The sequence below is a fragment of the Manacus candei genome, unplaced genomic scaffold (genome assembly GCF_025592945.1).
Source record: "Manacus candei isolate 608988 ecotype Guabito, Panama unplaced genomic scaffold, ASM2559294v1 h1tg000003l, whole genome shotgun sequence".
NCBI classification, from domain to species: Eukaryota; Metazoa; Chordata; class Aves; order Passeriformes; family Pipridae; genus Manacus; species Manacus candei.
The window spans coordinates 8016425-8033082 of record NW_026138051.1 but is presented as its reverse complement, the minus strand read 5'-3'; the positions used below and the strand labels follow the sequence as shown (position 1 = coordinate 8033082).

The following is a 16658-nucleotide window of genomic DNA, read 5'->3' as shown; positions in this document are numbered from 1 at the left end:
TTAGCTTATTAGCTTTCACTGAAACTTATTCATAAACGAAGAATATTATTTTGACACCAAATTCCAAAATTTGACCTAGGAAATATTGAGATAGTTCAACCTTTCCAAAATAAAAATGTCTTTCAAAATATTTTAAGATACAAAATAAAAAAATATTAAACCCCACAGTTTTCTGGCATTTTTAATAGTTTCTTTTCACTTTTTCTAGGTAGCAGCCTTAGGTATACTTTACTTAAATCATAAATAGTTTTAATACCATCTAAATTCCACTATGGAAGGCAATTAAAATATTTTTACCAGTCTTAGCAGGGAGCACTTGTAAGATAAATGTTTTATGGCAAACTGAAAGCTGTTCCTTACAGCAACAGCTCTAGAGCTGCTCCACTATTTCAGCAGAAAGAATTTGGTTTTGCAGCTCATCTCTGACTTGTAAAAATCCCATCTCCTTCAGTACAGTAAATACTGTATGTTTCGAACATTACAGGTTTCAGTTTGAGGGTCCAGAAGCCACTTTGTCCAATTTTTCTGTTATGGGACATCTTACAACCAACACTAGGATTGGTGTACTGGGTACTTCCCTGGGCCGAGAGCCCAAGTGAGGGCATGGAAGTTCCAGAACAGCCACATCCTGTGCTGGGATGAGTCATCAAGGTTCAGTAACCCAACACACTGTTTTCTAGGTGTTAATGCAGACAGAAGATAAAGGGCAGATTTTTCCTGTGAAGCAACCTCACACTTGCCACCTACACATTAGCATCTTTACTCCAGTCATGCCTTTAACATGTTCAATCCTGGGTGAGATGTGTGTACTTGAAAAAAGCAGAGCTCTATTAGGCAGTCCCTCAGCCTGGCTCAGTGACCCGATACAGACCCACAGGACAGTTCATCAGCTGCTGGAAGGACCGTGCTGAGAGCTGGGGCGAGGGAGGCATAACAATTTCCACTGTCTGGGAATCCGTGCCAATGGATCTGCTGCGCCGTGTTTACCAGGACTGCAGTTAACACCGTAAAGCACCTGCTATTCCCTGCCTATAGCTGATGTTTCTGAGCTGCCAAATACCCTCTAGAGGTTATCACCCCTTTCTTAGAGGCTCACTGTTCCCTGCTCTCACAGTTATTTTGCACAGCTGCTGTTCTGTCCCCTCTCATCAGTGAGAGACATGTGGACATACACTCTGTGTGTCTACAACCATGTTTCTATGCATACTTAAACACATTTATGAATGACATCTATGCTCCAAAAAGAAATACCTGTGTGATCTTAAAGCGGGGTCTCCTGAACCACCTAATTGGAGGTCCTGATGTACCATCCATGAAAATTTCCTATCAGTCATTTTGCATGCAAAGTAATCAAGGCAAAGCATAATAATTTTAAGTCAACAGGGTGATTGCAGCACCACTTGAAAAATAAGTATTTCGTTAGGGGCAGGTTTTGAAAAATGTAATTTTGTAGGTGAAATTAAAAATCTCAGTCAGCTTCCCCTCATTGTGGGGTGTTACTTTCTGGTCAAATTAATTTATAGCACTTTTTTGAGGTGACTGAGATTTCATTGTATGAATGTGATTTGTGGTGACTATAGTTTTGGACACTGACAGCTAGCAAGTACATTTCTTTGCAGTCTCAAAATGGATTTCAGAAGACCTACTGAAATAATTTGCACCAAGAAACCTACTGTTTTCATACCAGTATTTAGAAGAATGAACAATAATTGGTTAGTAGTGCCACAGTCTAAAGGCTGTTGCCAAAATACAGGCAAGAAATAAAAGACACGATTAACCAGGACAGTAACCTCCACTTTAACCTCTCTTGAAGTATTTGCACTTATCAACATCTATCTTCTTTGAACAATGAATAAAATTAACTCAAGCAAAATACCAGGTAGAATCACAAACAGAGAAGGTGTAGGGCTGTTGGAGAGCTGGATTGCATTCACCCCCAAGAGGGTTTGTCCTTGCAGACCACTTGGTGCTGCTGGGTGAGATGAAAGGGCTTGCAGGAGCAAGATGGGGTCTGTATGGAGTTACCCAGAAGCATTTACGGAGCATTTGACTGAAATCTTTTTCTTATGTTAAATTACAAGGGGACACAGACTTTACCATCGAGGTTTTCTGTGTCAACATCCACATGGTGTTTTTTTTTATTCAGAACAAAAAATGCTACTTTGTCATCTCAGTTGTTGCTCTGAGAAAATGGCCTCTTGTGAGGGGCTTGAGGACTAGACACATGGCAGCAAACATTTCTCCTACAAATTTAAACATAACCACACGTGTGTGGAAATATGCTCAGAAAATCTTGTTTCCTGTAACTGGTTGCGTGATCACTGCTGTCAATAACCCTGAATAAAAATATAGATGTTTATAGTGTTTACAAAACCAAAAGCAGATGGTTATAATCCTGAGTTCCAGGACTTCAACCTGCTGCAATTTAATTTAATTAAAATGAAAACTGAACAGAATGCATTACTAAATATTGGTAATATACTGGCAGAGGAAATTATTTTGACAAAAATTCATATAATGGATGCAGATAAAGGTCCCAATAGTGTGTCAAATTAAATAAAGCTTTATTGGAATCTAACAAAGCATGCTAGCAATGCACTTAAAATATCAAGATTTTTGCTTCTATTTTGAAAGAAGCATAATTAACCTAAACTTTAAGAAAAAGAAAAAAAAATTAAGCACCAATTAAATAATTTAAAAGTTGTTATCCAGCACTATTGTGTAAGCTTTATTCATATTTAAACGCATTAAGCTCATCTACTTCTAATGTGGGAAACTAACTACAGTATCATTTCATGAGATGTTATCTATTTGCATTAAAATGTTTTAAAGTCCAGATACATACTACACTTCACAATCATTACAGGACTCTTATGGGAGCAGCATACTCAACTGTTCCCTCTCAAATACATTAGTGACAATGTGCCTCTGGACACAGGGCACAAGTAGCTGTGCTGAGGGAAAGCCTCATGACCCATCTGGTCCTGCCTGATCACCCATGGGAGTGCCAAAGGGCAAGTTGGAATATTTTTTTTATTTCTGTGTTTGCACAAATATGTGCCAACAACCCACTTCATACCTTCCTTCACTGCGAAAACACTGTCAGGGACCAGTACCTGCACCGGGCCAAGGCTGGGTCTGCCCCCTCACAATGTTTCACATAGCCCAGCAGGCTGAGAAGGGCTCTCCTGCTCCCCACCATGTGCCATAGCCAGGACATTCAGAACCCTCTCTGACTGACCCTATCAAAAAGTTGCTCATCCTTCTGCAGATGTGAGCCTGATGTAGAAGATCAGATGCAGACAGGATAGATAATGCAGCAATTCTGGACACCTGCCACCAAAGGTGGAGTTTGGATCCCTTTAGGCCATTATAATGTGTGAGCTGTGGCTGGAAAGAGAAGACCTGAGCTTCTGCACTAGCATTCATAGCAGATCAAGAAACTAATGAAGCTGAAAATGTATCACTTATTTCCTGGTTTCTTCAGTTTTCAGCTGAATTTGTTCCTTATCTGGCTCATTTCATGATCAAATGAATGTGAATGGGGGCCCAGGGGTAAGGAGAGAACATGGGAACGTCCCTTCAGGCAGCAGTCTGCACTATATCTGTTGACTGTAGGACCACAGCTCTAGGAAGAGCTTCTTGTTTTCTGACATATTTCTATGTGTAAGGTATGATGTAAATCCTACTCCATATTTTGGTCTCATAACCCTTCATGGTCATCCGTGTCTATGCCTGCATCATTCTCTAAGGAGAAATGACCAGAAAAGTGCTCTAATCCTACCTTCTCCCATTGCCTCTCCATGCACCCACCTCACAGACTACCTGTCTGGGAGCATATGGGAATGGATGATCTGGGAGCTGCAGGGCTTGCAAAGCCTGTGTGGCACCTTTTGGTTTTGTACAGGCCACTTTGCAGGCACCCTGCCTGCATGGACTACACAACAGATCCTGAGGAGAGCTTCTGGCTGCTGCTCAGAACAGCATTTTCATATATGAAAGATATGGATGAAGCACATCCCTTGTGAGGGTGGATGGCTCCATGTTGCTCTAGCTATTCTTGCTTTATAGCCTGACCTACCAATGCTGCTTGTCACAATTGCCCTGATGTAATATTCACAATACTAAGCTCTGCTGGTAAAATAAATAATTCTAATACAAAGTATCTATAAGATTACTCCATTAAGCAACGTAACCTCATATTCAATTAAAAAAATAAAAAGCCCTTAAAAAATAATGAAATTAATGAAAAAAAATGCTGGCTAAATAAAATCTATTTGCACAGACAGAACTTCCGTAGCAATTTTCAGAATAGCTTGTGCTGCTTGCTTGAAGAAAGTCTACGAAACATAAAGATTTTTGTATAAACATCTTTAAACAACAAATCAATTAGTTTTAACTGTTGGGGACATAAAATGTAGTAGGCAAGGATGCCTAAAAGTTAGAATTTTGCAAACCCTAAGCGGAAATGACATTTTAAATGTCACAGCCAAAAAATGACAGAAACAATGACACACCAAAGGTCATATTCAAAGTAACATTCAAAACCAAAGACAGCTGAATATAATGCCATTAGTACATAACCATTCTCTGAGGGAAAAAGGGATTTTCAAATTGATTAAATTAGAAAGATGACATTGGAAGAACAAGAAAATAAATGTTCTCAGGAAATCATACAAGTCACTTTAGTAGCTAAAGAGGCATTTGATTTAAAAGAATGTAAGTGCAGCAACAAAATTTATTTGCTGTATTTTCCTGGCTTGATGTGCGTGAGTGCTTCTGCTTACATCAAGGTGATTCTACATACCCATTGCCTCGGCCAGACCAGAAACCTTCTGTCCATATATATCTGTCTTATTCCAGGCAAATGTGTATACCAAATTGGCTGCAGCAGGAAACCATTTCTGAAGCAGACGTCCTTCAACAGCAACTATCAGATAGACTTTTGTCATTCCAGAAGGGATGGTTGTGTGCGTCAAAATAATGCGCAGCAAAGTTTTATACCCCGGTGTCCGACTGCTGAGGTAACTCAGCTTTACAAAACTTGAAGGAATTGCGATTTCCTCTTGGACCACCTTGGAAAAAAACCCACATCATTATATCTACAGCAAAGAAAAATGCAAATTTTTAATAATAACAGCAGGTAATTAGGTTATCTTTCCCAGTCATGATGTGAACAAAGTGCCACTCAAAGTACTGATGTTTCCTCTGTGCTTATTTCAGCAATGCAGCAGTCAGGTACGTTACAAAATTTCCAACATCAGACACTGCTTGGTCAACTTACTGGATGGCAGTCTGTCTGTTTGATAAAAAGCCTCTTCCTCTGATGCTTTACTCTTATCTACTGAGGACCAAATACTGTATCTGTCCACATATTTTTACATACAAGCTCTACAGCTTTACCTTGTTTTCATTACTTGGTTTACTTAACAAATGTTCTTAACCAGAATACAATTAAAACCTTTCTTTAAATACACACACACTTTCTATCATAATTGTGATGTGAAGATTCTATCCTGCCTTGGAGGTAATAACTCTAACTTGGGGAGTGCTAAGAAAGAAAACAAACCTTCCTGCTAAAGCTGCGCAGTTAGGATAAGCTCCAGCAAGAAGGGGCACGGTGTATGAAGGGCCAGCATTAGGAACCTAACAAGCTAACTGGGGACACACAGCAGCGAGGATGAAATAGCCTGAGCATCAGAGTCATCTCGCTCACAGGTAAGTCCCCAGGCTGTGCAACAGAACTCAAGTCCCAGGGCCCTGCTGTCAGTGCTGCTGTCTGAATCACTCGGATTAAAGCTAGCTTGGATATGCCCACTGTGGGATAGGATCAATTCCCACTGCAATGGAGATAGGCCCTCAGCAACTAGAAGGACTGCAAAGACCGTGAGCTTGTCAGTGGAAAAAAAAAGTTTGGCCTTGACCTTTCGAATGATGTGGGGCTTGGAGCTACAAAAAGGGATTTAGCTCTTGTGATCTCCTGCCAGAAAGAAGCTGCCTTGGGACAGACTGTGAGGAAGAGCAGGCAAGAAACGAGAATGGCTTCTTGGAGATGCTACTGTAGTAACTCAAAAGCCACCTGAAAACTAGACTGTGCTTAATAAGGTTAATGATTTTAATGCATTTCTGTAACAATGAGTCAACCTGCCACAATGTTAAATTCATCACTCTTGGAAAAAGACAAATTGTTTTGTTTACATTTCCCAGTTTTTAAATTTTTCTTGTTTAGCAATAGGTTACTCCACTTTCAAACCAATTTTATTTACACACTGCAACAATATCACTTTCACAGCACTGCTGCAGTACAGCTGGAGTTCCGCCAGCACTTGTTGTTTCAACATATGAAATGTAGTGTTGCCAGGGAAATCCTGCTCCCTTTATTGTTCCTGATTTGCAGTGTTCCCCTTCTTTCCTGCTGACATCCCAGCTGCCCTCTCTGTCATACATCTGACATCCCTTCCCATTTTTTAATAGAAAATCAGGAAGAAATATTCATGCATTAACGCATGCTAACGTATCTCTGTCTCCTATTATTCTTGGCTACTTTTTGTTCAATTCCCAGTACCGTACCATGAAACTTAACAGTCTAACAATTCTCCAATGACTGAAAAAAAAAAGAATTGGGTGCAGTTTCTTTCTGAGTAGACTGCATCTTTGGGTACCTTGTTGTTCAAAGCAGGCACACCTCATGTGGAGTACTGTGACCCAGTTTTTTTTTGCTGGTGTGCAGCAGTTATTCTTAATTTATGTTCATTAGTTTCACTTAGTACATTCTGTGAAGAAACACTATGGCCATCCACTGGATAAAGTATGAAAGTTATGGAGGTGTTTAGACATAATTGAGTTCAAACAGAGATCTTTAACGTGTAGAATAAAGTAGCAACAGTTTTATGAGAAAAAGAGAAAAGTTTGGAAATACTCATGTCTACGAGTAGCCTGCAAGTCTCTTCCAGACTTGCTCAGTGAAATTAAAAGAGAACCCAAAGGACTTCTTACTGTTTAAACTCTAACTGTTCACACAACATATTACAAATCTCGGGGGTTAACACGACCCGAAACCTGTGTAGCTGTATTTTGCTGGGTGTTCAACTCACACAGCCTCTTTTAAGGTCCAAGTTAAAGAACAGCTGATTACAAGGTTAACTTCAAAATGACTTCTAAACACTTAAGGGAGTCAAAGAAGACATTTAAATTAAAAAAACAATTCTAAAGATCATGTTAAAATTGCTCTACCTTGGAAAGAAAGTAATGAAACCCAAGAATCTAATACATAGCCAGAGATGCCATTGTAAAGAACTAGAATATGTGAGCAGATGAAACACCTCTAGGAATCTTCAAAGCATCCTGGGTCATGTCTCACACTGATGTATGGGGAAATTATACTGTTCATCTGTAGCTAGGAATAGTTTTGTCCATCACCATAAATAAACCAGGGTTTCAACATTAAATCATGTTAGGACTCCCCACTTTCTTCTACTTGGAGGTCAGAAATAAAGCACTTTTAAATATTAACAAAAATTAAAGAAAGAAAAAAGACAAAAGCATCTTGTTAAAGAGTACTAAAGAGATATGCATTGGTGTTATTCTGCCAAGTGAATAACATTACAGCAGTTATTTGCTCACTATTTGATTTCACCTTCTAAAATTGTCTATCCCTGGTTCTGCAATAGAAAAAATTGTTCATTTGAAAGTCTTTTCATTACCTGAAGTTCTGGAATAACAGTTCCTCTTTCAGGACAGGACCCTCCAAATGCTGTCAAGGGGGAAGGGAGTACAATCGGATTCGGGCTGATAAAACTACTGATGTCACAAGATGGTGTGTCCGACTCTGTTCTTTGCATTACAACTTTGTCAACAATGATAAATCTATTCCAAGGCAACCAAAGTGTTCTTTTTTCAGATATAAAAGGAGATCTGTCAAAAACTAGAGTGACAGAGATTCCTCCAACAGCCACAAGGTCAAAACTGGAAAAGAGAAAACAAATTGTTTTGTTTCTTTTTGTTTTATCATCACATTACCACACCTTTCAATGTACCACGAACAAAAACTTTATGTTCCTTATTACAGTCCTTAATTTACTATGTGAAGTCATTCAAGCGTGCCTTCCTGGCATCCCCTTGGTATCCATGAAGAAGCTTTACCTCTGTGTGCTTTCTCCCTCCTATGCATCAATGGCAAGGCACAGAATTTCACTTTTATCTGGCCTCCTTCCCCTCTATTTATCAACTAGAATCAATACTAACAAGTCATCTGTAACAAAAGTGTGGACTCAGTTACTCTGGTTTATATGAAAAGAAATTCCTAGCCCAGAAAAGGGATGCCACTCATAATCTATGCAGGAAGAGCACATAGAATAATAAGTTTTAAAGCCTGTTAGGCCTTAAGCTCTATTAACATAATCCTTTCCCTTTTTCTAAAAGCAGCAGGAGGAAAAGGTTGAGTACACTGTGCATGAGACCTCTCTGCGCAGGATATGAAATTTTTGGAAAAGATGCTGATTAATTGCACTGAGAACTGAATCAGCTCTTGTACACAAAGCAGGTGATCCTCTGGGAGCTACTGTGAAGAAGCTTTGGCATATCTGGGCTGCAAAACAGTGGGACATAGAAGGCATGATATACAGTCTCAATTTCCAGAGTTTCTGACATCCATAGTCAGGCAACACAAGGTAATATGTAAATAGCTACTTCACTGCTTCACCCTCTGTATTATTGAATGCATCTATTATGGAGGGTTTTGATGGTAACAAACTGTGATAAGAAGTCAGACTTAATTATGTATATCTCATCACATTTCCCAAATGACACCGATTACATTCACAGCAAAATACAGGTAGCATATTTTAATGCAACAACTTTATCCAGGCTAGCATAAGGAGGAAATGATAATTACTAACTTTCAGTAGTACGATTTGAAAGTCAATAAACTAAGGTAAAATAAATATGCATGTTCCTTACTTTTATAAACTGGCAAATCCAAACAAAAAAGAGAATAATTGTGGAAGCAGTGACAAATTACACCACTCTTTCCCTGCTGGAAGACAGTTTCTGATTTCTTGTAATTCACAATACAGCCAAGGAAGATGAAGTCTTAAACTGCCCTTAGCAGCTTAATTAAGTTCAGTAGCAAATCATGACCCTATTGCAAAGGGATGGCCAACCTTGGAGTGCAATACAAAATATATTGAAACTTAACCTCTCTTTGAGAACTGAACTCAGCCCTATAAGGCTGGGCAAGAAGGGGAAGCCAGGACTGCTCAGGGCTTGTTATGGAACAGCAGTTTAACTCTGACTCTGGAAAGAGTCTGTTCTCACTTTTCCTTGTGTGTTTCAGGTGATCATCTAAAGGAGTTAGCTTCATTGACACCTCAATAAACTACTTGAAAGATTCACATTTAATAACAGAAAAAAAGAGGGAAGACAGTATATTCCCTGGAAAACCTGACTTGTGAAAATATTCAAATGTCAAGAAGGTACTGTTACAGCAGAACTGGCACATTTCAACTCCAGGAGTTTGAATGTCATTGTAATCTCGTCTCTGTTCAGGGTTTTTCTTCTTGTCTATGAAAATTTTGTACACAAAAAAAAGTTGGTAGATGGCCATAACTGCAAAAACCTAAGCCCGTGGAAGATCATAAATGAAAGCCTGACCTTCCATCTTGTCGACTGATGGTGTATCCATACTCATTGTGGTGCAGAAAACTGACGTTCACTCCAACCAAAGGTGTTCCATCTATTGCTACAACCTGGCCTCGGATGACACACGCCCGTCTGTAATAGAAAGGGTAGAAAACAACATGTTACACGCATGAGGAGAGTGAGAAGGGCATTGATTTCAGAAACTGGGCCATGCTTCTGTCCCAGACAGACAGAACTGCTCTGATATCACTGTGACTGTTGATTTTTGAAAGAAAAGTCATACAAGTCCAAAAGATTGATTTGGAAAAGCATTATCTCATGAAGATGACACACAGACTCTCCCATGAATTGTTCGTGCATGTAGAGTATATTTCCATTTCCAGACATATTTCAGGATACCATTTGTTCTGCCACTGAATAGCACTGCAAAGGTTTCACTGATAGCGTGATTTAGCTTGCTGCAGCTCTAGGGAGTGATGCTTTGTGAAAGGAGAGAATGAAACCTCATTCTCTGCTGCTAGGTATAGGGCATTGCTGCCTATTAGAAAAAAGCTGAACTAATGTGATAAGGCAGCAGTGAGATACATGGTCTTCACTGAACTTCAGAAAGTTAGATACGTAAATTCACAGGGTGCCTAATCAAGTGTAACTTACATTTTTCTCAATGCCCTGTCACATGTGATGCCCTTTTAAATTCCCTCTGGGATGTGTTGGACTTGCACCCACTTTCCACTTTGTCCTCACATCCCAGTGAAGAGGTTGGAACATGGCAGCACAGCGGAACACATCAAAGTCAATGGACAGGAAAGTGAACTCATTACTAAGTGGGTCTAATCGGAGGCTAACAGGAGCACAGAATCATAGAAAATGAGAGCTGAAAGGAAATACAAGACTTTATCTTGTCCATTCCTTTGCTTCAGATTAGATCAACTATACCTACATCAGTCCAGACAGATGCTTGTCTAACTCTATAAGCTCACCAAGTAACCCATTCCAATGCTTCTGTATGACTGCTTTACTCATGGCAAATTTTTCCTACTGCCCAATTTGAATCTCCACTACTGCCCTTTAAGACCATTGCTTTCACCCTGCCCACAGAAACGGTGAAGAAATGACTCTTTTTCTCAGCTTTAGCTTTTTGCCTAACTGAATAATGAAATGCAAAGGAGGCAAACATTCCCAAAGGTGAGGTATAAGAAGTAAAATATCCTCATGGTGTAGATTAGCACCAAGTGGGATTTCCTAAGGGCTTACACAGCTACATTCCATTGAAACACCTTTCAGTATTCTGCCCCTGCTGTCAGGTACACATCAGCACACTGTGGTTTTACACAATGAAGTGAACAGTGTATGCAGAAGTCTTCTGGTAACATTAAGACATTTGGGGTCAAATACAATAGAATACTTATAAAGTGAATGAGCATTAATTTCTCACTATAAAGAACTAGCACAAATTTAGGCACTGTTATGTTTCTCTCTCAGTTTGAAAGTTCACGGTAGGCCTCAACAGACATGTCCATTGTACAGTGAATACGTGAACTACAGGAAAAACTTTATAGTTCCTCAGACAAAAGTTATTTAGGAGTCTGCTTATGAATTTAAAAAATATCCCTTGAGAAATTAATTGACCATGATCCCATGAAATCATATGTGCAAACTGGAGACCATAAATTTCTGACTTGTTTCTTAAGATCCCATTCTCCAAAGCCATTTGACAGGATTTATCACCATGATATCATCAAACCCGGCTGACTATGACCTGAGAAAATGCAACTGGTGAAAATTAACCTCTTTGCAAGTACACCATTCACCACAGTTGCTAATATGGATTCTGTATTCCCAGACATAGAAAGATGCTGATTTTCAGCAGAGATCTGATAAATCCCAGAGAAATGGGAGAGATTGCATTACTGCCAGTTGCAAAACAGAGTTCTGATTTACCAACTTTTTTATTTTCTACATGAACTAAATTGGTTGTGGCCCTACTCAAGGGCAAAACCTGCTGCTCTACTGAAGGCAATCAAGCTCCTGTGTGTCTCTACAGAATCACAAGACTCACTCAACAGAACAGCCAGGTTCAATTACTCTTTGATTTGTTAGAGCAGAAAATACTGTTTTCTCATATTTCTAACATCAACAAACCTGTCTTTCCTTTTCTAATACTTTTATTAGTGGACTCCATATATTTACAACACACATCGGTGCGAGAGCAAGACCTCTGAGAGCAATCATTATTCAGTGCATTATTCTCACGCTCCTGTTTGTTCATTCTACACAAACCTGTCTTCTGACACTACTCTGTCCTCATATTTTATCAAGCACACAGATTTATCTGATAACAGCCCATCAAAGCCTCCATTATTTCATCCATAGTCTTTCTTTCCTCTAATCATTCACTTTACTACCTAGTATTCATAAATAATATTAAGAGACTTATCTTTCAACTTGCTCCTTTTTTAGTCACCATATTTTACAAGCTACACATATTTACAGCATGTGATAATGACACATAAACCTCATTATTCTACATTTGTTTGTACTGAATTGTCTTCGTAATCTCCTAGATTTCAAATGTTCTAAGCCTGCCTCTGTGTTCCTACATTTGTCCTCATTATTTAATGTCTTTTTATTACCTACTCTAAGTTGAAAAGTATTCTACTCTCTGGCCTCTTCTTGAATTACCAGCATCTACTAAATCTTTGACTAAGCACTTGATCAGAATTAGCTTTAATTTTGGCATTTATTGCAGGTATGAAAATATTTTTCAGTTACTTTACGACCAGCACTAATCTCACAGGCTCAGGAGGTAACAAACAGCCCCCAGTCTGCAGCAAGTTCTCCCTCCTTTCCCTGTGCCCTGGCAGCTCTCAGAGCAGACCCCCATGCCCACAGGTGTCCTGGCACGCAGGTTCCCTGCAGCTCTGCTGCTTGCAGAAGACCTTCCTTAATTCCTTTCCTTACCAGAGCTTTTAGAGCATGTAGAGCATGTTCCCTGCAGTGATGTCCCTTCATAGTCAACTGCCACTTCACGCTTCCTTGCTTCAACATCCACCCTCTCCCCAGATGAGCTGGGGGCCTTGCTACCACTCACTGCATTCTTAATTTGAGCAGAGAAACCTCTAAAGATCGTGATGTCTCCTCAATGCACTGTGTTCTCTGCCTCTAAGATTTATTCCACACTCTTGTGACTGCTCTGCTTTGCTTTCTCACAGGGGATAACTCCCACTATCTGTCCAACAGCCACCTATTTGCGACGATTGCGTAATCTCGGACCTAAGGCTCTCCAAGTTGTTTTAACTTGAAAGTAAGTGCAAAAATGTCTTTTCTAATTTGGTGGAGCTGGGCAGGAACATGTCCCTGATAAGCTGCCTTAGTGTTTTCAAATGCATTAAAAGTGTTCCCAGTCCCCTGGCAAGCTGTGCTAAATCTGCAACTCCAGAGGGAGCAGTTGGCTTTTTGAGAGAAAGCCGAGATTCCCACAGGTTGCAGGTGGCCTAAAACAAGTAGGATTTCTCTGTCAATGCTTCATGGGTCATTCCACAAGTAACTGAGGATCTCAGCTCTGCAGGTCTCAGGTCTCTGCCATCAGGCAGTTTGTTTGGCATCTCTAATTTAAAATATAAATAGAAGTTTAAATTCTAGATGAATTCTTTTACTATTTGTAAAGCATTTTATTATTCCATCACCGTTCTGCCTTGCTCTGCTGCTACTTATCTGCTATTTTTTTCCTTTTGTTTTGTGTTTTAAGTTTCCAATATTCTCAGAGCACCTCAGGCTGAGACATTAGGCTCAGATATGAAACTCTGTCAAGCAACTTGTGAATTTGCAAGTGTCACATTACCAGAAGATGTCATTTACTGTATTACATTTATGATTAAAATCTTCAATCAGAGAAATTAAGCTAAAGGCTAGTGAGGTACATTCGTTTCTTCCTGCTGACAATGTTGCTGTAAGCAGCCTTTGAAGGGTAATTAATTCAGTACCATACACTGGACCCTTTTTGCAGGCAATTTGCAGTGAGTCAAATAGCTTGCCAGTAGCATGCATTAAAAAAAAAACTTAGCAAAGAAACAAGCTAAAAACCTTTCTGAGAACAGAAGTTGACAAAAACATTATAATCTGCTACACCCTGCTACATGTAGTAGGTCAAAACCATTCCTGATGTAAGCAAGTACATTTCCATTTATTCAGAATGCTTCTAATCTGCCTTTCAGCACGTCACAGATAAGTGGGAGTTTGTAAAAACTCAGTGCAAATGACATGGCTTTGACATAATAAAAAGTAAAATATGTTTTGCAAACATTTTGCTCCTTAATGTTATTCTTGGAGTAGTATCAGCCCTGGCTCAATGCAACATCCCGACTGTGTTGCAGAAGGCAAATATTTAAAAATTAGAGCTAAGCTAAAGTCCAAGATGCAAATGCAAAAGGATAGATGTCTCAGCAGCTGTCAGAACAACTAGTTTTAGTATTTCAGATTATTTTGAAAATGCCAGGATACGGCAGAGACCAAACACTCAGTCTGAATGACAGAGATAATCTTCACCATTTTTGATAGCTTTCCCAAATCTAATCAACATCACTTTGACTTTGTCTACAGTGAAATTTTGTGCAAACATCACCCATGCTAGAGCTCCACTGACCTGTGGTACAGTAAGATACTGCACAATGTCATTTGAATCAGACAGCTGGAAACATTGGATAGAAACATTCTTCCTTAATCCTCCTAATGGTCACAGAGATTTCTTGAAAAAGGGAAATAATAATAATAAAAAAAAGCCAGCTAGGGCTTTGCAAAATTGAAGCACCAGTGAGAGTGGATGCCAGTGCCCTGAAATAAATGCATGCCCCTATTACCTCCAATTCTTCCAACATTTTACGTTGAACCACCAATGCCATAAAATCAGTGTCATTGCAGGCAGACATGAGTTAATACCATGTGCCTGGACACAACCTTTTCAACAATAGCCCAAAGGAGATTAAAACCCCCCAAGCATTCTTTGGTCTGTACCACATAGGCTGGATCACAGATTTCTGATGTTTTTACTGTAGCAGCAGTTGTCTTTCTACATTTTTTCAATAATTTTAATTCCCAGGAGAAGAACAGACACTAGATGACAGTCAGATTGGCAATGTCAGAGGAAGATTTCCGAACAGAGGCAGCACAGCTCAGCTATTGCCTCCTTCAGAGACCTTGCTTATCTCTCATCCTTGAGAAAAATTCTGGCAGTTTTTAATAATATTTGACTTGTGGATGAACAATTTTTCAACAGCCTGGAAGACTTGAGGATCAAGCAAAGTGCGGACTAAGGGACCCCTCGGGGTGTCCAGTACAGTGCAGATTACTGCTGACAAACCCCAGGAGACATGGCACAGCGCGAGTCTGCAGGCACTGCCCTGATTCCAAAGATAGAGCCACCCTCATGTGGATCCCAAGGATCTTCTCACCAAACTAACTAAGAATGTCTCTACAGTGGGAGGAAACGATATCTGGGGTGTGAGCAATGCACCAACACAAGTCATACTCCTTAGTGGCAGGAAGTAACAAGCCATGGTGAGGGTGGGCTGCTGCTCCCACACGGAACTTCGCCGCTCAAAGGCATGGCAGGTCTCAGGGTAAAGAATCTAAACACTCAGAAGAAGCTTTTAAATCCAAGTTAAATCCTATCAATGACAGCTTTAAAAGATCAATTCCTTATATCTATAAAAGCACGTTGATGGGATTATGTGCAATCTGGTTGCTAACATTTGCAGTGTCACAGAACACTGTACAGGCAACTCAAGTGCTCACCTCCTCTCTGAAAACTCCTCACTGTGAGGCATTTTGATGAGGCAAATCTTTCACTGGTGACTTTTGTTTTAAAAGACTTCTAGTTTGCACATACAGCCAGCCAAGGACCTTGGTCCAGATGCAGTGGCACCGTTCATAAGAGCAACACACTCCAAGAGATCCAGCCGTGGCAGGTGGATGCTTCTCACAGAGTTCATCTTCATGCCCTATCGTTCTACATATTTATAACATCCTGTTACATTATTAATAGTGATTAAATGTTTAGGTATTTCAGATCAATAAAGACTGTTTACAAATTTACTTTATTAAAAATTAATGTCACAAAGAGAAAGTGCACTGAATTTGTGTGCAGCTATGGAATTGTGTCGAGTTGTAACCTAAGTGCTATGTACTGTGAAAATAAAAAAATTCTTATGTCCTTATTACTGGAACATGGTTTATCTAATGCATAGGCCTAGTTGACAGGGTAATAGTCAGGTGATGTGGATGATTTGTGGATCTCTTTGTCAGCATGTAACTTATAGCTTCCCAGGTGAACTACAGCATAAAATCTTATGTGCCTCTATATTTCAAATGTTCAAGAAAATATATGTTACCAGGTTTTCTGAGCAAGTAAGTGCCCCTTTTGTATTGCACAGTGTTTTCCTGTTAAAAGGGCAAAGCCAATCTCACAAACACTCAGAGATCACTCTACTCTTCGCACGACAGCTGGAGAGAAACCCGCGGCACGAAATGGTAAACGCTGGTCTATCAACATGTAGTAAAAAAAGAGTTTTTTAATTAGGTGGCTGGATTATATGTAAGTGACACATGTTAAATTTATTACACTGTAAATACCAATCAAGTTCAACTGGGCAGAAAGGTGACTGAATACAGCACATATTAATTCAGCTTGTCCTTCTGCATCCTGCCACTAACTGTATGTACAGCATGAAAGGCTGAACTTCCCTCTGCTGGCTTTATGAGATAGCTTACCTTCTACAACAGTCAGTGTTGTTCATAAGAGCAATAGAGTTTGTTGCTGTGACACTTTCATGAACTAGACAGGTAGCAAGGATAATCTGAAAACCAAGATCCTCAGCTGTTGGGACTTCAATGTTTGTTACCCTTTTAAGTATTTCATGAGCTCCAGCGAAGAATTCTCAGCTATCCAGGTATCACCACTTTTTTTTTTTGTTAAATAATTTCATCGCAGTTCTCAATATTCAGAAAAACCTTTCATCTGAGAG

General features: G+C 39.6%; 1 protein-coding gene across 5 annotated transcripts in view; it reads right to left on the bottom strand.

Annotated features, from left to right (window-relative positions):
* The window catches only part of TENM1 (teneurin transmembrane protein 1), a 548864-nt gene that overhangs the window by 68128 nt on the left and 464078 nt on the right, over nt 1-16658 (bottom strand). For all 5 annotated transcript variants that reach the window (XM_051792682.1, XM_051792691.1, XM_051792676.1 and 2 more), the window contains 3 exons: nt 9652-9771; nt 7704-7965; nt 4808-5075 (listed from right to left, as the gene is read on the bottom strand). In XM_051792682.1, coding sequence (XP_051648642.1) covers nt 4808-5075; nt 7704-7965; nt 9652-9771 — 650 coding nt within the window. The remainder of the gene's footprint in view (nt 1-4807; nt 5076-7703; nt 7966-9651; nt 9772-16658) is intronic.